This window comes from Octodon degus, unplaced genomic scaffold (assembly GCF_000260255.1).
Source record: "Octodon degus isolate 3935 unplaced genomic scaffold, OctDeg1.0 scaffold00042, whole genome shotgun sequence".
NCBI lineage: Eukaryota > Metazoa > Chordata > Mammalia > Rodentia > Octodontidae > Octodon > Octodon degus.
The window spans coordinates 1,213,431-1,232,622 of NW_004524618.1; the positions used below are offsets into that span (position 1 = coordinate 1,213,431).

Below are 19,192 nucleotides of genomic sequence, written 5' to 3' on the forward strand. Positions count from 1 at the left end.
CCTGCCTAGGGTGGGCAAGTCCCCCTGCCAGCACTGGCCACCCTGGCCTCTGTGACACATTCTCCAGTGGCCCCCAGCCTCATGGCCTCGGTTTTGTCATCTGCAAATGGAGCTAGGGGCTGAGCAACAATGGAAATTCCTCCAGGGTCTTGAGTGACTGACGCAAGAAGACAGAGCATCCTAACCCCTAGGACCAGGAGCTGCACTGCTGGGGGCAGCCTGCAGTGATGCCAGCTTCTGCCCAGGAAGGGCATCCCCAACGACCACCCACTGCACAGGTGCCTGGGAAGGGCCCAGCCACACCCTGACAAGGCTATGGGAGATGCCCGGGGAAGGTGCCTTTGTCCAGCCAGGGCAAAGAGCAGGTTGCTGGGCTGCATCTCAATTCTAGCGGCCTCAGCTCACCTCTCAAAGCTACCGTGGCCCCACCCCAGCCTTTGGGTCTGCAAAGCCCTCCCAGGGCTCCTCCGGCTCCTCCCACCGCCTTGCTGGGAAGGGACTGCCAACCTCAGCTCCCCAGACCCTCTGAGGGCCCAGTCAGTCCCTGGGGCTTCCTCCTAGGCACACCTCCTTCCCCTCCATTGGACACACAACTCCCTGCTGGGGTCCCTGCCCGAGGGCTCTTGTCAGGCCAGTAGAGGGGCTGAAGGAGATACTCCCCAAGTCCATCCAAGTGCGGGAGCTGGGTAAGAGGTGGGAAAATGAATATTAATTTATCATGATTAGGCAAATCCGGCAGGGAGCACTGATTCAGGCGGAGGAGGCTAAAAAGATGAATTTCAGCAATAAAATTAAATAAGGACGGACGGGCGGGCGGCCCCTCCTCCCTCCTGCTTTGCTGATCTCTTCTCTTTCTTACAATTTATGAGGCCAATTATGAAGATGAGGTTGGAAGTTCCTGGAACTTCACTAAATGCAAACGGCGGTCCCTGCTGTTCCCATCAAATTAATTAACCGCGTGCTATTGATGGCCGCTCGAGGCTGACGCCAGCAGCCCACCCTGCGGCCTCCTCTGTGGACACCGGGCCTGGGGCCCAGGGCCCAGACCCGGCTCCTCTGCCTTCCACAGTCCCTGTCCCACCCCCAGGGCCTGTCTCCCTGCTCCAGGCCTGCCTGAACCCCGGACAACATGGGGCCGCACCCCAAGGCCTGGATGGACAGGGACACATACTCAGTTGTTAAGTAAAGACCGCAACACACAGTCACATGGCCCACAAGTACACAGGCACGCAGTGACCATGCAGCCTCATACAGCACCTCCCCAGCCCCCACATGTATGAAAAGGAAGAGGGGAGCCAGGGGAGACCACCATGTCAGGGCTGTGGACTGGCTTAGTTCACCAGCAGCGAGACGTGGCCTTGGGGGCCTGGCTTTGGTTCACCTTCCTGGTGTCATCCTCAAGAACCCCTGAGGCGCCTCAGGGGTGACTCCTCCAGGTCTGACTCTTCCAGGTCTGCTGCAGGGCTAGCCTCAGCCCTGGCCCCAGGTGGGGACAGTGATGGCAGTGAGATCTGGCCCAGAAGCTGGGACACTTTGGGGTTTCAGCCCTGAGAATCCCCCACTTCCAGAGCTGAGCCAGGGCTGCCAGGAGCTCCCCACAGGGGAGAGTGGACACCCCAGAGGGCTTGGTGCCACTTCTCCTGGACCGTGCTGACTCTCACGTAGGTCTGCAATCTGAAGGGCACAGATCAGCCCATGCTGCGGCTCCCACGTGGAGCCTTCATGGGGCGGAGAGGGGGCTGAGGCCAGGCCTTCCAAGCCTGTTCCCCACGCAGCAGTGGGAATATCAGTCTGCAGAAGCGGGGCCCCAGGGTACCCGCAAGCTGAGGTGGCCTCGCAGGCCCCACACTGGGTGGGGCCAGCACCTGTACACCCATAGCCTCCCTCCGTTAGCAACCTAGGTGCAAACACTATTGACCTGCTCCCCCTCTGGGGCAAGGGTGTGCCAACCCGGGGAAGAGATCAGGCTGCTGCCTGCCAGGGCCAGGCAGGGCAGAGCAGCCCCAGGAGGACCAGTGCCTGAGGACTGAAACTAAAGGAGGTGTGGGCTGCACCCGGAGCTGTGGGGAGAAAGGCCAGATCTGCGCCCGCGGCCGCCCACCCTCACTCCCCCAGGCACGGGGCTTCCCCTCCTGGCAGCAGCTACCCTTCAGAGGGCCAGAGGCCCCAGCAGGACTCGCCTGGGCCGCGGCCCCCTGGTGTATCTAGTCCCCTGGTGCACCACCACAAGTTTAGTGCCTTGGCAACACCCACTATTCACCTCACAGCTGATGGGTCCACAGCCAGCCACCGGTGTCAGTCAACAGCGTGGCAGCGCTGTGTCCTTCCTGTAGCCAGTCTTCCCCAGGCTGCCACACACTTCCCCCTGCTTCTTCCACCCGACGCCTCTCCGCTCTTGCTGACCCCCTTTAGGTCCCCAGGAGAATCACCTCATCTCGATGGCCAGCCCTAACCACAGCTGCGTCCCTCTAGACAGGGGCAACACAGCCACTGGAGGGCACCACCCCAGTGCAAGCTCCCGGGAGCGCAGCAGCAGTCTCCTCAGCCCAGGGTTGTTGCCCTTGCAGGGGGGCAGACCAGGAATCTGTATGTTTGAGGGCACACCCCAAATTCTGAGTCTCCTCAGGTAAAAGGTGAAGGCAGATGGGAGGAGCAGCACCAGAAACAGCGTCAGCTGGGGCTCAGGGTGCTGGGCGTGGCACTTCCGGTCGGTGTGGCCGGTTACCAGTGCCACCACAGTGGGCCCTGTTCCTTAGCCTGGGGCTGCTGGGGCACAGGGGACACAACTGCACAAGGGGCCTTAGGCTAGTCTTTGGCTTCTGCTGATCCTACCCTTGGCGGGGCCGTGGCAGGCCCCGTGAGGAGCCCCTACAAGCCCCCAACTGCTCCAGGTGCTAAGGCCCCTGGGGAGTAGGTCTGCTTCAGCGGTCTGCCTCTGACCAGGGCTCTGGCTGTGGACGTGGCTTCCCGACCCCCTCCAGAAGGCTGGCATCTAGACTTCGGCCCAAGGCCCGCTGCTCAGGCTACGAGGGCCACATAATCACTTGCTTGCCTATGTGTGTTTTGATGGGGGGTCTTGCTAAATTGCTGAGGCTAGGTCCAAACTCTCAATCCTTCTGCTTCAGTTCCCTAATAGCTGGGGTTACATGCAGGAGCCACCACACCGCCCCAGGACTGAGACCAGGGCCGTGGGGGGCAGCTCTGCAGGCTGCCGGCACCTCCACTTGGCATCTAGCACGCTCATGGTGGGCACCCACCCTGGGCCCAAGTTCAGGTCAGAACTGCCCATCAAGCGCAGCTCCAAGGTTCCTGCGATCCGCACGGCAGCCTTCTCTGCGCTCTGCGCCCACAGGGCTCCAGCACTTCTGGCCTCTACCACTGGCCCCACTTGTCTGGTCTGGGTGGCAGGCGGACAGCGGAGAGGCAGGGCTCACACACCAGACAGGCTGAGTCCGATGCATTTTACTGGGTCCCCCACCCCTGGGTCTGCAGACACTGCCCTTCCAGAGCTGGGGTGCCCGCTTCTCTTCCACTGCACAAGAAGCAGCTGCAAGGTGGCAGCAAATGCAGGTTGCTCTGCTCCCCACTGAAGGGGTCCTGGCTGATAAGCCGCCGCGGCTTCCTTCTCCCCCAGTAGTGAGGCCTTTTCCAGGGTGGGAAGGAGATGCTCAGGAAGCGAGGACGTCAGGCAGTAGCCCTCAGCCCTGTCACCAGTCCCGCTCAGCTGGCTCCCGATAGGGCAGGCCAAGGAGTTGGAAGACATCCTTCTCCGTGGGCGTGGGCAGCACCTGACCAGGGCCCATCTTCAAGCCTTGAGGGCCACGGGCCACGGCTGTGCAGAGTGCATGCTCCGACAGGCTCATGCCCTTGGTCTGGGCCAGAGCCCGCATGGACCGGTTGAAGTGGGCCGAGCCGGTGAAGTAGAGCAGAGCACAGGCGAACTCGCTGTAGGGCACTACGATGATGTCCAGGCGCCGGTGCCTCTGCCCTGGGCCCGGGAGCCGGCACACACCCAGGTACTTCTGCTGCCGGCCACTGTCCTCCTGGCTTACCAGGTCGTCTGTGAGGAAGCCTGGTGAGCACAGGGGGCGCTGGAAGGGCACAGCCAGGCCTGGCCCATCTCCCCGCCTCCCTCAGCCCCTGAACCCTGCTCCCAGCGCGCCAACGCAGTCTTGCGCCAGGGCCATCGCCAGCTGTGGGAGGCGGGCTGAGAACCTGCACCCTCCCATGCTTTGTTCTCCTCCTCAGGGGACTCAGGCCCATGGCTGGGGTTCCCACCTGCCAAGCTGTCTCCCCCTGCGAGTGGCCCACCATGATGGCACAATACCTTGCTGCCTGAGTTTCTCTAGGAGACGACTGAAGATGCCCCGGTGGGACCTGCCGTCAGGGTGGGTGAGGAGCACGTCCACATCTCCACAGGTTGGCTTCCCCCGGCGGTAGGAGCCACACGCCACACACAACAGCCCAGGACTGAAGGCCTGGGCCGCCACTCGCACCTGGAAGAGGGCGGGAGAGAGGGCGGGAGGGGACGGTCCTTGTGCACAGCAGCAGAGGGCCTGCACTGTGCCGCAAGCCGGTCCCCAGGGCTCCCACGGCTGAGGGAATCCTTGGGGGCACCCCTGCTCCCCACACCAGAGCAGGCAGCAGCGTGCCTGCAGTGCCAGCCCATGAGAACCAAGAGGCACTGCTTCCCTCCGGCCTGCTCCGCTCACACCATGCCCGCGTCTGTGTGCTCCTGGGCGGGAGCAGGGGCCAGGAAGCACTCAGCCAGGTCTTGCAGCACCATCTGGGTACAGTCGAGCTGAGGGCAGAGGTGCGAGCAGAGCTGCAGCCCGGCCACCAGGGAAGCAAGGACGCGGAGAACAGAAACAGGAGCGCCGGTGGGAAAGGAGGGCTGGGTGCGCAGGGGCTCAGGGGCCCGCGTGCACCCTCTGGATGGGAAAGGGAGAAACCCCATGAGCCTCCAGCCAGCCCGCCTGGGAGCCCTTCCTGCCTCCGCCCTGCCTCCACCCGGGACTCGCCAGGCAGGATGCTTCCAGTGACACCTCAATTTCTCCGGCCTCCTAGGAGAATGGGAGGAGGAGGAGGCCCCGAAAAGTAATGCCGGCAAAGCCCTGAGGCCTGGTCCCAGAAGGGCCCCGGGGCCAGGTGGGGGCGGGGCGTTCTCTGTGCCTGGACATGGTAGCTGAGTGACATCACCAGCACGGAGCCCGGCGCACGAAGGGGCCTGTCCACCCGTCTACATCAGCTCCCCGCTCCCCAGGCCAGAAATGGAGCTCAAGCCTGACTTCAGCCGAACTGGGCCCATCCCCGAGAATCCTACCATGAAGACCCTGTGCTCACACTCCGGCCCTAGTCGTGGGCCGGCTGAAGAGCCGACACAGCCAGTCCTCCTGCGCTATCTCTCTACTCGAGACTTTACAAACAGTCTGTCAGCCAGTTCGAAGCCAAAACCTTATTTATTACAAATCTTAATTCAATAACCACCAATACCAAAAAAACCCCTCCTATTCCCAAGGCCTAACCTTACTCAATTCTGAGGGCGCTTTCCTGTACCCCCACCAGGCCACCCAGCACTGTGTCCTCACACCAGCCCAGCCTTGGGGGCGCTTCCACGGGAAAGACCCAGGAAAGACCCAGAGCTGACTGCGTGTGTGTGGGGGGTGAGGGCTCACTTTTTTGATCAGGTACTCAACGAAGTCGCCATCAGAGTGAGAGAACCTCTGCCTGACCTGCGTAACCCTGTCGAGGCACTGTGCAGGAGCTGGGAGAGTGCCTGCTCACCTTCCAGCACAGCGGCACCCAGCACCCACACCGCCGAGCTGGGACTCTCCCCTGGAGCCCCCCACCTCCTCCGGGCTGTAGCTTTGGTCCCAACTCACCCCTCCCACCCTCTGGCGACCCACAGTGTCCCCTGGCTTCTGGGCTTCCCAGCTGACACGTTAGGGGTGCTTAGACTGCACTAGAACCCTGTTCACAGGCCTGGATCTCCTCGCTGCTCTGGGGCGCCTGCTTACAGTTTGCTCAATCTCTGCAGCTTCCTCTCTGGGCATGCGCTCCAGGAAGTCGCTGTAATGCTTCAGGCCAATGGCTTGCTGGGCAGTCAGGGAGGCCCTGCTGCGAATGTCTTCCAGGCTCCTGAAGCCCTGGAAAAAAGCAGCAAGACAGAGGGCATGAGGAACCGAGGCTGACAGGTGGGTGAGCAGGCACACAGGAGACCTGCTGGCCTGCGTTCTGGGTAAGGCCTGAGGCGGGGCCAACCCTGGCACAAGTGGGTCTGGCCTGGGAGTTCTGGTGAAGGCAGGGCAGGGACACAGCTCCAAAACACTGGGCTGGGGATGGTTCGGGGCCTGTCATTACCAAGTCCCCAGGGGACTCGGGCAGCCAGGCTTGAGGGCTGCTGCTCTGGCTATGCAGTCAGGAAGGCCATGCTGCTCTGAAGGGCAGAGAAACACACTTTCCGCTCCTGTGCATACCGTAAGGGTACCAAACCACAGGGCTGTTCTGGGAGCAGGAGGGCCTGCTGAAGTCCTGGGACTTAAAAGTTATTTATGGGGGCTGGAGAGATGGCTCAGTGGTCTAAAGCACCTACTTGAAACAAGCTTGTCAAAGCACAGGGACTGCGGTTCAATCCCCAGCACCACATGCCAGCCAGCCCCGCCCCCTGGTGGGCTGAGCTGGCCACACACACACACAATAAATAAATGTAATAAATAAAAATAAATATTTAAAAAAAAGTTATTTATGTATTTGGTACAGGGTATCATTACACAGCTTGGACTCATAGCGATCCTCCTGTTTTCAGTCTCCCCCGCCCTCGGATTACAGGTGTGCACCACCACACCCAGTCTAGCCCTACTCCTCGTGAAAAGCACTTTCCTATTAGCATAAGTTTATTCCCACCGGAGTGCAGCAGAGGAAAATAATACCCAGGGGAAGGGCGCTAGGGGGCAGGACTTCAAGACCCAGCAACATGGAAGGGGCTGCTGGGCTCGGCCATAACCTGATGGTACCACATCTGGGCGGTCTTGGTCCCAGCTCCCCAGATGTTGGAGAAGAGTTCCAAAACAGGCACACTCTCGCTGATATGGTCCAACTTCCGCAAATGCCCACTCTCCAGGATCTCCATGACCTTTTCAGCCATCCGCTTCCCAACCCCAGGAATGCTGCAGGCTTCCTGCAGGAGGAAGGAGGGGTGGCCGTGGCTGCAGGGAAGCTGACTGCCTTGAGAGGTGTGCGTGCAAAAGCCAGCCCAGAGCGTGCAGCTGTGGAACCTGCCTGTGGGTTCCTCGCTGCAAGGAGACAAACAACGACCCATGACCACTGTCACTGCCATCGCCACAGTGGGGAGCCAGCACTGAAGGGGCCGCCTGCACATCAGCTCCATGCTACAGGAGCTATGTCCTTTCACCCTCACAAAAGCACTGTGCACAAGTTACTACTCTTACTGTTTTCATTCATGACAGAACTGATGCCCAGAGAGTTTATGTACCTTGCCTAGAGCCACATATTAGTAATGTCTGTTTGGTTTCAGCATCTAAACTGTTTTAAAAAAAAAAGAAAGAAAAGGGGGGCCGGGGAGATGGCTCAGTGGAATAACTGCTTCCCTGGCAAGCGCCAAGGGCCTGAGTTCAAACCCCGGGTCCACCAAAAAAAGCAAACAAACAAACAAACAAAATATATATATTAAAAAGAATAGCATAATGAACCCTTAGGCACCAATGAACCCCCCCTTTAACAATTATCAAGACTGAGCTGGCATGATGCACATGCCTGTAACTCTAGACCTCAGTAGGATGAGGCAGGAGGACTGTTTCGAGTTCGAGACCAGACTAGGCTAAGCAGCAGCTGAAGCCCAGCCTAAACTGCATAGGGAGACCTATCTCTAAAAACAAAACCAAACCCAACCCAGTTCTGAAGACTGTGCCTGTCCACCTTCATCACACTCGCATTTCCTTTCTTTCGGGCAAATCCCAGTGCTACGGTTGGTATCTAGATGTCCCCTCGGAGCCCCTGTGATCAGAGGCTTCGGGAGCATGCTGGCCATGCTGGAGCCTACTGTCAGGAGGGGTCTGGTCGGAAGAGGGGGGTCCGGGGACAGCCCCGGGCAGTGGTATTTCCCACCCTGTCTTCTTCCTTCCCTCTCTGCTTCCTGGTCACCATACAGTGGGCTATTTTCCTGCACCATCCCAAGTCAGCAGGCCATGAACTACAACTGAGTCAATTCTTCTTCTAAGTTGTAGGCGTCAGACATTATGTTTCAGCCACAGGAAAATGGTTGAAAGACAGATTTTGGTGCCAAAGAAGTAGGTCACTGCTGTGACTCTATCTGACCATGTGGCTCAGAAGCCTTTGGACCTGGTCACCAAGGCTTCTCTGGCTGGAAGAGTTCGGTAGTATTTGGAAACGTGGCTAAGGAAACCTTAGAATGCCATAAGTTCATTCTGTTCAAAGTTCAGAAGATCAAAGTTCTGACAGAAACGCAACGAGGTATAGGAGGCCTCAGTTGGGAGCACAACTCCATCGTCAGCTGGACTTGAGAACATGTATGTTATACTCTGGCAGGTGCTGGTCTACACTTATGTCCTGGGACTTTGCAGGAGGCTGAGACTACGGGTGTGGGGCTAACGAACGTGGCAGAGTTTCAAGGAAGCCCAGTGTTGAGGATGCAGTAAGGGCACTGTTGGTGAATTTTAGCTATAGCTACTGCGAGAAGCAGTATCAAATAGTGGAGTTGAAAAATTAAAAAATTTTTTTCTGGTGACCAGAAAGGCAGCTCCTATAACGCTGAGGCCTATAAACAGTGGAGCCTGTAAACTTTTGGCTACAGAAAGACTGGTTGTTGAAAAGATTAGCACTAAAATGAAGTCAAGTACTTTGCATCAGGATAGTAAGAAAGATGCTTTAAGGGCATATGAGAAATCAGCAAAATCTCACCCTTCATAAGCTCCAGTGTCCAAAATGAAAGACTTTGGGGCTGGCCAAATAGCTCTGCGGACGAAAGCACCTGTAAGGAGGCGCAGGGGCTGGGGATTCGATCCCTGGACCTGCTGTGTTGACCCCACCCCTAGGGCGGACTGAGAAGGCAATTGAGACTGGGCATGGTGGCGTGTGCCTATAATCCCAGCTCTTGGGAGGCTGTGAACAGGCGGATCACTGAGTCTGATCTAGTAGTGAGACCCTATAGACCATTCAGACCTTTCCCCAAAATACAAAAAAAAAAAAGAAAAAAGAAAAGAAAAAGACTTTGCTTTGAGAAGAAAGCCCCAGGGTAGCCCGCGTAAGAAGGCCTGGCTAGGGAACCAATTCTTTGGAATTCAGTTCCCAATGCTCAGGCATCCAGGCGCACAAAGGCCTCCGTCATGATCCAAGGGGCGTGGTACCGCTCGAGCTGGCAGCAGACCCTGGAATCATGCATACGGTCCAGGCCTTACGCGCGTGCAGAACGCTCGAGCCGTGGGTCTCAGGGGCACCCACCTGAAGCTCAGAAGGACTAAAAGATGAAGCAGTGTGGCCTGAGGGGCAGAAAGCTGCGAGAGCGAAGCTGAAATACAGTGGAGATGCCAGGAGGCTGGAAAACACAGACCTCAGAACGCCTGCAGAGGAAGGAAGGTCACAGGCAGTGCGCAAGCCACGCGGGGAGAGGCCATGAGATCTCCACCAGGCAATGCCATAGGCATGAGGCCGCCAAGCCTCCTGAATTCACCTGTTGCCACACCTGGCCCAGGTGCTAGACACAGACCTATAGGATTTAACACCTGCCCTGCTGGATTTCAGTCTTGCTTTGGTCTTATGTCTTCCTATCCCCTAATCCTCTCAGAATGGGACTATTTACCCTGTACCACTGTATGACTGTCTGCACTGTTTAACTTTCTTTTTTCTTTTTCTTTTTTCTTTTTAAAGGGGTTCACAACGAATGTTTGCCTTTAGTCTCAGAGAACACTCTGGACTTGGACTTTTCAGTAATGCTGAACTGTAAGGACTTTGGCGACTCTTACAGACTGACTGCATGCATTTTGCCTAAAGAGATGCATATGAGTCTTTTGGGAGCCAGGGGCTAAATGTTCTGGGCAGTATCTAGATGTTCTCCACGAGGCTCACGCACTCAGAGGCCGGGCCTTTGTAGGATCAGACCATGCTGTCAGGACACAAGCAAATCCCAAGTTGCTGGGTCTAGCTGGAAGAGTTGGGTGGCAGGAGCCACGACCTGGAAGGTTGTATTTTCCTCCCCGACCTGTCCCCTCTCTGTTTCCAGCATTCCTGTTATTTCCTTCTGCCATCTGTTTCTGTCCTAGAACCAGTGCACTATGAAAGCAACTGCGAGCCAACTTACAGCTCTCCATTAACTTGCAGATGTTAAGTAGCACGCCTCAGCAAAGGTGAGTAAGACACCTGGGCACCATAAGATCTTAGCCACAAGACCTCAAGCCCATTGGCCACTGAGCACCAGTAAGGAGAAGACTCACACATACCTGGTAGGAGCCGACAGGCTTATGGAAGCTCTTGAGGGCATTGATGGCTTTGGCATAACCCAGGGCCCTCCATTTGTCTCCCTGAACACTGTAGGCCTTGGCCAACACTTCCAGCTTCTCTGTGATGTGCAGGTTGTGGTTGGTCGCCTTCTGGCTAGAGGACTGTGCACAGACCCACTTATCTAGGGCCTCTGGGGCTGGGCTGGGCCCACTGTTTTCCTCATTTGGGGTGGGGCAGTGGCCACTGATCAGCACTTCCAGATCAGCTGCACTAACCGCGGGCCCTTCTGCATCACTGGTTTCATCATCAGAGCTGGGCTTGAGGTAGGGAAGGAAAAGAGATAATAAATTATTCCCTCCATGAAGAGGGCTCCTTGAAGGTGGGTGTTGTCTTTGGGGCTTTGGCATCAGGACTGTGCACCCTTAAATGTGGGGCTGTTTTACGTTGCCTTCCCCAGTGCTTGGGTCTAGGATCCCCAGTGGTGCGTGGTAACCATGGCCTTGGTGAATGTGGGAAGACAGATGTAAGGAAGAGCTAAATGGTTTCTGCCCCAATTTCTATGATCAGGAAGGGAGCTATGAGGGCTGGGTGGCTTCTGACCTGAGTGTGGGTACTTGGTGCTTCGTCTGCCTTTTGGGGAGGAGATATGGCTCCCCTGGGAGGAGAGTCGGCTGATTTTAGTAGAACCTCGCGGGTCCCAGGAGGAGCAGAAGAGTCTTGGTCAGCCTGGCTGGACTGTGCTTGGTCCAAGTACCTGGGAGGATGGTGACAGAGGTTAAGACACCAAAGGTTTCATCCTGTCTCTGACCCCAATCCTTCTCTATTCCAAAAGCTTCGTTTTCTACTGTGTCCAGGTTCAAAAGTTATAGTTCTCCTGAATAACTCCAGAAAAAGCTAAAGTTGCTGCCGCAGACCACTGAGAGAACCCTAAACCACTCACCTGCTGGGGATGAGGATGCAGAAGCGGGCTGTGTCCACCAGCCTTCCTTCTTGTAGACACAAGCTCAGCCAGGCTGACTTTACCAGCTGAGCACCGGGAGGCAGCCGGGGCAGCCCAAGGAGGCGCAGGGCCCGCTCACAGTCCATGGCTTCATCCACCACGATGTGCGTGACCCCTGGGGCCTGGGCAGGGCATATCTGCCCGCCATGCTGGATAATCTGCTTCTCGAAGAGTTCCGCCCGGGCCCGTCCAATGCCAGTGGGCACAACATGGGCCCTCAGGGAGCTCAGCCATCCTGGGGAAGGGACATCCATGTATCTATTTTCACAACTTTTAGGTATGATCAGAACGAACCATTTTCAGTCTCCTCTCTCCCAAGCCCTTTCTCTGCATGCAGACAGCCTGCCTTCTGGGGATTCTATGACACGCACACAGCCCAGTGTCCCGTGAGCCATCACTTGAAAGCAAAGCATTAACGTTTTTACACGTCCCGGCCCTAGTGCAACCCAGCACACTGTTGGCAACCTTAAGTATCTGTGAAATGAAGGCGTAAATACACGCTTTCTCCCGGCTGGAGCTACTTCGCTTTATCATTTATTCTTTCAAGAAGCCACATGTCCTTATTCCACAGCCTGGGCGAACTGAGCCACGCTCCTAAGCCCGTAAGGTCTCTGCCATTGATTTATTTTTCTAGTTGAGCTCTCACTATGTTGTGCATGCTGTCCTCGAACTTTCAGTCTTCCTGCCTTAGCCTCCCCAGGGGCTGGCGCTAGAGGCACGTGTCACTGCTCCAGCCATCTGTTTGTCAATTTGATTGCAAAAAACTTAAAACAAGGATCACACAGGGAATTTCTTCTGCCCTTAGGTCAGCCTCCTGAATGAGCAAAGAATTCTACTGGTCATTTCCCAAGGGACAGGGAGAACTTTCTGACTTGTGGGGGTCATGAGGTAGGGAAGAACGCAGCACAGCAAGGCCAAGACAGAGGACAAAGGCTGGCAAAGACAGGCACAAATGAGCCTGTCCACCCAGAACAGGCAGCATCAGCCCCAGTACCCGGCTCTGGATAGAACAGTGCAGGGCTGAACAGTGGGAAGGTGGATGGTTCGGCCGCATGAGCTCTGAGGGCGTGGTTGCTCACCTCTTGCTTCTTCCTCTTGCCTCTTGGGAAACTTTGCGGGTGCATTTGACGGTAGGTTAGCATGGGGGTTTTTTCTCTTGGGAAATGCTTTCAAGATGCCCCTGGGGTCCATTGAAGTATAGCTGGATCCTGGTTGTTGTAAGGGTTGGTCAGGGCAGATATGAAGAACTCTAAAACTGACTCACAACTCTTGCCTACACAGTTGGGGGGGGGGGGGCTCTGCGGAGGATGCAGCCCCGGAGTTCCCAGGAGTCTCCGAAAGTCCAGCTATAGCCTACCTCTATGTTCAGCAGCCTCTCAAAGGTAGAGTACCCTCGCTGGCGCTCCTGGGGGAGGAAACGATATCATCCTTCAAAAGGGTCGCTCTGCCACTCAGCTCAGGATCGCACTGTCAAAGGCCTCTTGCCCAGAGGGACGCCAGGCTGGAAACGGACCCACAGCGTGAGGAAGGCCCTCTTCTCCGCTCCACTCCCCACGTACTCTCGCACTGCGGGGAGCAGGAGGGCTTCCCCGGGACACTGGGACCGCTGCCGCCCGCCTCTGCGCTGGGGTGTCGGCCCGCAGCTGCAGGTAGATGGGGCACGGGCACGGCCGCAGCGGCAGCAGGTGTGGGGTGCCCTCTGGGACTGGGGAGCCTCAGCTCGCAGCTGGGAGCCAACACCAGAGCAGGTGCGGGGCAGCCGCCGCGAGCGCAGCTGCGTGGGCCAGGCAGGCGCTCCCAGCTGCGAGCCAGAGTCAGGGGCGCTGACCCGGGCACCCGACGTCTCGCCGGGCGGGAGCTCACCCAGCCGGGAGGACCACGCCACCCACCCGGGCCCGACCGCGCCGCAAGGCAGTGGGCGGGAGCGGCGAGCCGACGCCTTCCGGGTCAGCCGGAAGCGGCCGCCGTCCTCCGGCCCCCGACGGTTACCATGGCAGCGGCGGGCGCGGGCGGCGCGCGGAGATGGCGCCGGCCGGCTGGCTGGAGCGTCTGCGGGCGGCGGAGAAGACGGCGTTGCTGCAGGACGGTAGGCAAGCTCCCTCGCTTCCTCCCCCGGGATCCGGCCTCCGCGCGGGAGCCCCGGGAAGCGCTTCCGGGCCGAGCGGCCGCCGGCCGGGCCAGCGCCTGCACTTGCAGCGAGGACCCTGAGGCCCCGCGAGGGCCAGGGCCGGAGCCCGCTCGGGCCGACGCCCGGTGCCTGCCCCCGCCGCCCCGCCGCGCGGTTACCTGCCCGTCGCGGGCGCGCCTGCGGAGGAAGCGTCCTTGTCATGCTCATTTCCCGTTTGCTCCGTACTGTAGTCCTGAGAGGCGGGTTTCCCACCCTGCCTTACCGAGGGGGACCGAAGTCCAGAGAGGTTGTCGGCCAGCCCAGCCCCCCACCAGCGGACGCTACAGGCAGGTCTTGCGCTGAGCCCCGACCCCCAGTGTGGGGTTTGGAGCCGTTAATTGCTCCCACCGCTGGCTCAGAGGTCTGTTCAGCTGTGCTGTCACGTTGTGAGGTGAAACTGTCGGTGTGCTTGGATCTTTAGCGAGGATAGACAGACACCAAAGGCTGCAGCAGAGCCTGTAAGCCCAGGCTTTTGTCTGCACTAGAATTGCCTGGTGTAGCCCCCACCCTCCCTTTGCTTCAGGGTTTTTTCTTCGACCCAGAAGAATTGGGTCTGAATTTCTAAGGCTTTAAAGGTAACAGCTAGAGGCACAGCCAGATAGCTCAGCGGATTAAAGCGCCTGCTTAGGCAGATGCACAGACCCGGGTTTGATCCCAGCACACCGTGCAGCCCCAGCGCGGAAACAGCAACTGAGACTGGGTGTGGTGGTGCGCCTGTAATCCCAGCGCTTGGGAGGCAGAAAACAGGAGTATCACTACGACTCCGATCTGTGTAGTGAGACCCTGTAGACCCTGTGCTAAATACATTAAAATAAACGTAACAGTTGAGGACACACAGATAGAGGCCAATCAAGGAAACCTGGAGTTTGTGAAAATTAAGATCAGCTGCTCACTGCTCATTCGTTGGCTTGTGCAAGATTTAGAAGCTTTAACTATGTAGGGAGAGAGGTTGGGACCTTAGAGCAAGACCATGGAAATGATCATCTCTTCAGAGATAGGTGAGGTGATGTTCTGGGCCCAGTGAAATTAACAGGTGCTTAATGAACGAAGAGGGATTGTTGAGGCAGGAGGACTTACCTGCATGTAAAGCCCTGCAGGTGTCAAAGTTTCCAGCTGGTTAATTAAGGAATAACAAAATGCTTAGTGATGTGCGAGCATTCACCAGCTGTAACAAACCCCAGACCCAGGTACTGCACTGGTGCTAGGATTGAGGGTGAGTAAAGGGTCTCTCTTCTGAAGGAGCAACGAGCAGTGGTGCAGAGCAGGAAACTGCAGATGAAGTGGGGCATGCAGCGATCTCTTACACCACATAGGAAGTTCTGGGCATTATCTCCGAAGATGGTGGCCCTTGGTTTTTATTATAGCGAGAAACATGTACCATAAAATATGTCAGGCTAGCCGTTGTGTGTGTGTGCAGTTCAGTTGCACTAATTACGTTCACAGTGTCGTACAACCGTCAGCACCATCCACCTGCAGAACCGTTCATCTTCCTCAGCTGAAACTCTTGAATCATGAAGCCTAACTCCTCAGTCCCTCCTCCCCACAGCCCCGGCAGTCAGCATTCAAATTCTGTATCTAATTCCCAGAATCCGATGGTTCTGGGAACCTTATATAAGCCCATGAAGGCGGAAATCAGACAGTACAGTATTTGTTCTTTTGTGACTGGCCTGTGGCACATAGTATAATGTCTTCAAGGTTCATCTTTCTAGCATGTGTCAGAATATCTTTCCTTTTTTTTTTTTTTTTGTGGAACCAGGGATTGAATTCAGGCCCTTGTGCTTGCTAGGCAAGCACTTATTCTACTGAGCCATCTCCCTGGCCCCATATCTTTCCTTTTTAAAGCGCATAATACCCCCAGAGTGTATATGTGTGTGTGTTTATAATGTTTCATTTATTCATCTGTTGCTAGATGCCTCTGTGTCTTCCAACTTTTGCATGCTGTGACTAATGGTGTGAACACAAACACCAAGAACTATTTAAGTCCCAGCTTTTACTGCTGCTCATCACAGGACAGTGTGTAAAGTAGAACTGGAATAAAATAATATGTGGGGCGGGCTGGCTTTCTTTTTTTTTTTTGTACTGGGAATCAAACTTAAGACCTTGCTTTTGCCAGGCGGGTGCTTGTGCCACTGAGCTATATCCCTAGCCCTCTTTTTTTTTTTTTTTTTTTGAGATGGGACCTCGCTGTGTAGCCCAGACTGGCCTTCAACTCATGGCAGCCCTCCTGCCTCAGCCTCCCGATGCTGGAATATTGTAGGCATGTACCACCATGCCTGGCCTAACCAAATATTTCACCAGCCAGGATGTGTTAAATTCTTTTGTTTATAGCATCAAAAGTGATGTTGCCAAGATCATTTTTCAAACCAAAAAAAAAGTATTGAATATATGGATTTGCTTTTTTGAGCCACCTGCAGGGTGCCGGGGAGATAGCTCAATAGAATAAGCACTTGCCTGGCACAAGGGCCTGAGTTCAATCCCTAGTTTCAACTTTGCAGGTATTTAAAACCATACCTGTTATTCTAATCCAGTGATTGCAACCTAGACTTTGACCCCAAAAGGATAAAACCCCAGCTGTTATTTCCTAGTTTTATGGTGTTGGATAAAGTTTATTTGGGGGGGGGGGTACCAGCAGTCAGACACAGGGCCTTGTGCTTGCCAGGCAGGTGCTGTGCCACCAAACTATATCTCTGGCCCCTTGGGCAAGTTTCATGCCCTTTACAACTCCATCTTCCTCATCTGTGAAATACAGGAGACATGTTGGACTATTATGAGAGCAACATTCCATAAAACATGACGTGCCTGGGGTGACCGACCGTGGCTGCTGCATTCTGCCTGAGCTCGAGGCTGGATGCCAGTAACAAAGGCCGTTCTGGCTGACCCCTCCAGTCCTTGCCGGCCACGCTGTGTCCCTCTTTGCTGACAGGAAAGCCCCTTCTAGCTCTTGGGAATATCTAGATGGTTTAGTGGGATGTATGATAGGAATCTGCCCAGAAGCCCTTCACATTTGGGGTGAATTTTCTTGAAATAGAAATTAGGAATGACTCAAGGGAGCTGTGTCCCAGAAAAACAATGATTTTTTTTTTTTTTTTTTTTTTTTTGGCAGAACTAGGGATTGAACTCAGACCCTTGTGCTTGCCAGCCAAGCTCTTATTCTACTGAGCCATCTCCCTGGCCCCCTAGAGCAGTGATTTAAATGAGAAAAAGCCACCACAGGGCTGTTACTCGCAAGCTTATATAGTATGAGTGTGAGTCTACTAGGCATTAGGACCATGTTTTTAGTCTTTGTGTCTACTAACAGGTCTGCAGGAAGGAGGGATGACAGCCCTTAAGCAGAGGCTTACGGTTACACTGCATGGGGAGAGGGATTGGGCCGGAAACTCTTTTGGATTCTCTGTTCTTTCAGTGGATGTGGGGCATCAGTGCCTATTCATTCTTTCAAGAATGGCCTAGAAGCCTGGTGAGGCTGAGGCAAGGATCGCTGTGTGTTCAAGGCCAGCCTGGGCTATATAGTGAGACCCTGTCTCAAAAACAAGGAACTAGGAGTGTCTGGACGGAGACAGAGCAGCACTGGGCTGGAGAGACACTGGCTCAGGGTGCCTTGTTGGAGAGCCAGAGCGAGAGATATTTGATGTTCACACCGAATGCTTTTTCTTTTCTTTTTTTTTTTTTCCTTTTTGGCGGAACCGGGGATTGAACTCAGGCCCTTGGGCTTGCCAGGCAAGCGCTTACTCTATGAGCCACCTCCCCGGCCCCAACACGCTGAATGCTTTCTAAAATGTCATACTATGTGATAAGCGCTGCACTGTGGACATGATGCAGCGGCAGGAAGGCCGGGTGAGGAGGGGGTAATTGTGCCAAGGTGGCTGCAGGTGACAGTTACTGGAGGCTTCCTGGCGGAAGCGCTGTGCGGGCTGGACCGTGAAGAATGGGGAAGAGGCCTGCCGAGGGGCAGAAGCGGCGCACGGCTGGCAGAGGAGGAGCGGCCCGGAGCGCCGAGGACCCGCGGGTCGGCCCGGCGTGGCTTCCGGGGCTCTGGGCGGCCGCCGCGCACCTCCTTCCGCGAGGGCAGGAGCCGAGAGGCGTGCGCTGAGGCGAGGTGCGCTCTGCTTTCCTCTAGGGCGAAGAAAGGTGCATTACTTGTTCCCAGATGGGAAGGAAATGGCCGAGGAGTACGACGAGAAGACCAGTGAGCTGCTCGGTAAGTGACAGGCTCCCCGACCTTTGGGAACACGGGGGCTCGCTGCGGGGCTGGCGCGGGCGCACCCCGGGACCAGCGAGGGGACCTGCGGATCTTCAGCGGGGCGTCAGGTGCGGCGCGCCCCAGGGGCAGGGAGGCCAGGCCAGGGGGTTGGCCTGTTTCACTCCGTGAGCTCCAGGGTGCACCCCTGTGCCCCGGGTTCAATCCCAGCACTTCAGAAAGCCGAAACACAGCTTCGCGTCGCTTTGCCCGTAGTAGTAGCAGTGTTGTCCATTAGTACAGGTCTGCGGTGCGCAGTAGATGCATTCCTTGCGGGCAGCTGGAACGGACACGTAATTCCGCCCCCCCCTTCTCAGGCACCTTCTCGTGTGCCAGAGCGCCATCTCCTTACTTCCTGTTGTCGAAACCATGTTTTTAAATCTTGTGTCTGATTTATCTCACTTAACATTATGGATTCAAGGTGCATCTGTTTTCCACAGATGACTTGATTGTATCCTTCTTTATGGCAGAATAGTACTCCACTGTGTGTAAATGCCACCTTATCACAAAAAAAAAAAAAAAATCCTTATTCCCTTTGGGGGCCTGGCCCTAGCTCAGGCCTTTAAGTGGCTGCTTCCACAAAGCTGTCAGCCTCAGGTTGCTGGACTTCGAACCTCACAACTCTCCCGCTGGCCAAAAGTGCCCTGAAGGCATTCAAGGAACAAAAAAAAAAAAAATCCTTACAAATGCCGCCTTATCTGTTCATCTAGTGATGGATGGACACAGAGATCATCTCTCCAACTTGGCCATTATGCATGTGCTACTTTACATGACCGTGCGTATGTCACAGTACTAAGGTATTTCTCACTCTTTCAGGAAGGTGCCTAGAAGGGGAATAGCTGGGTCAAACAAAATTTCAATTTTTATTTTTTTCACTCACTTCACGCTGATTTCCACAGTGGCTACACTAGTTAATTCTTTTTTTTTTTTTTTTTAAGATGTCCTCATTTTATTTTATTTATTTATTTTTTTTAATTTTATTCGTGTGTGTGTGTGTGGCCAGCTCAGCCCACCAGGGAGGGGGGCTGGCTGGCATGTGGTGCTGGGGGATTGAACCGCAGTCCCTGTGCTTTGCTTAGCTTGTTTTAGGTAGGTGCTTTAGACCACTGAGCCATCTCACCAGCCCTACACTAGTTAATTCTTGCCTTTCTTTCTGGAATAAAACAGAATCTCATTGTTTTAATTTGCATTTCTTTCTTCCTTTTTTTTTTTGCAGAACCAGGGATTGAACTCAAGCCCTTGCGCTTGCCAGGCAAGCACTTATTCTACTGCGCTATCTCCCCAGCCCTTCTTCTTGTTTTTTTTTTTTTTTTTT

At 55.6% G+C, this 19,192-nt stretch overlaps 2 protein-coding genes across 6 annotated transcripts in view; one reads left to right on the forward strand and one right to left on the reverse strand.

The window, feature by feature from the left end:
- Window positions 1–910: 910 nt before the first annotated feature.
- Poll (DNA polymerase lambda) lies at window positions 911–12,975 on the reverse strand. Of its 4 annotated transcripts, XM_004631446.2 has the most exons (9): window positions 12,831–12,975; window positions 12,553–12,690; window positions 11,414–11,708; window positions 11,074–11,227; window positions 10,473–10,790; window positions 7,004–7,177; window positions 6,018–6,146; window positions 4,328–4,496; window positions 915–4,072 (listed from the first exon to the last, which is right to left on the reverse strand). In XM_004631446.2, exons 2-9 carry the CDS (start codon window positions 12,662–12,664, stop codon window positions 3,708–3,710), a joined length of 1,716 nt encoding a protein of 571 aa, XP_004631503.1. In that variant the 5' UTR covers window positions 12,665–12,690; window positions 12,831–12,975; the 3' UTR covers window positions 915–3,707. The 4 variants fall into 4 exon arrangements, with proteins under 4 accessions (XP_023571421.1, XP_023571420.1, XP_023571419.1 ...); XM_023715652.1 differs by lacking the exon at window positions 12,553–12,690 and having other exon boundaries at window positions 914–4,072; XM_023715651.1 differs by lacking the exon at window positions 7,004–7,177 and having other exon boundaries at window positions 914–4,072.
- Window positions 12,976–13,476: 501 nt separating this feature from the next.
- Window positions 13,477–19,192, forward strand: part of Dpcd (deleted in primary ciliary dyskinesia homolog (mouse)) — a 23,241-nt gene continuing 17,525 nt past the window's right edge. Inside the window, exons 1-2 of one of the 2 annotated variants that reach the window (XM_004631448.2) lie at window positions 13,477–13,559; window positions 17,758–17,838. In XM_004631448.2, coding sequence (XP_004631505.1) covers window positions 13,496–13,559; window positions 17,758–17,838 — 145 coding nt within the window. In that variant the 5' untranslated portion in view covers window positions 13,477–13,495. The remainder of the gene's footprint in view (window positions 13,560–17,757; window positions 17,839–19,192) is intronic. The other variant, XM_023715558.1, reaches the window with a different exon arrangement.

Coding starts and splice junctions, on each gene's coding strand:
- Poll (XM_004631446.2), bottom strand. CDS start 12,664: ATGGACCCCAGGGGCATCTTGAAAGCATTTCCCAAGAGAAAAAACCCC. Junction 4,497..6,017: donor CTGCAGAGATTGAGCAAACT/GTAAGCAGGCGC, acceptor GCCCTCTTCCAG/GTGCGAGTGGCGGCCCAGGC. Junction 4,073..4,327: donor AGAGAAACTCAGGCAGCAAG/GTATTGTGCCAT, acceptor TGTGCTCACCAG/GCTTCCTCACAGACGACCTG.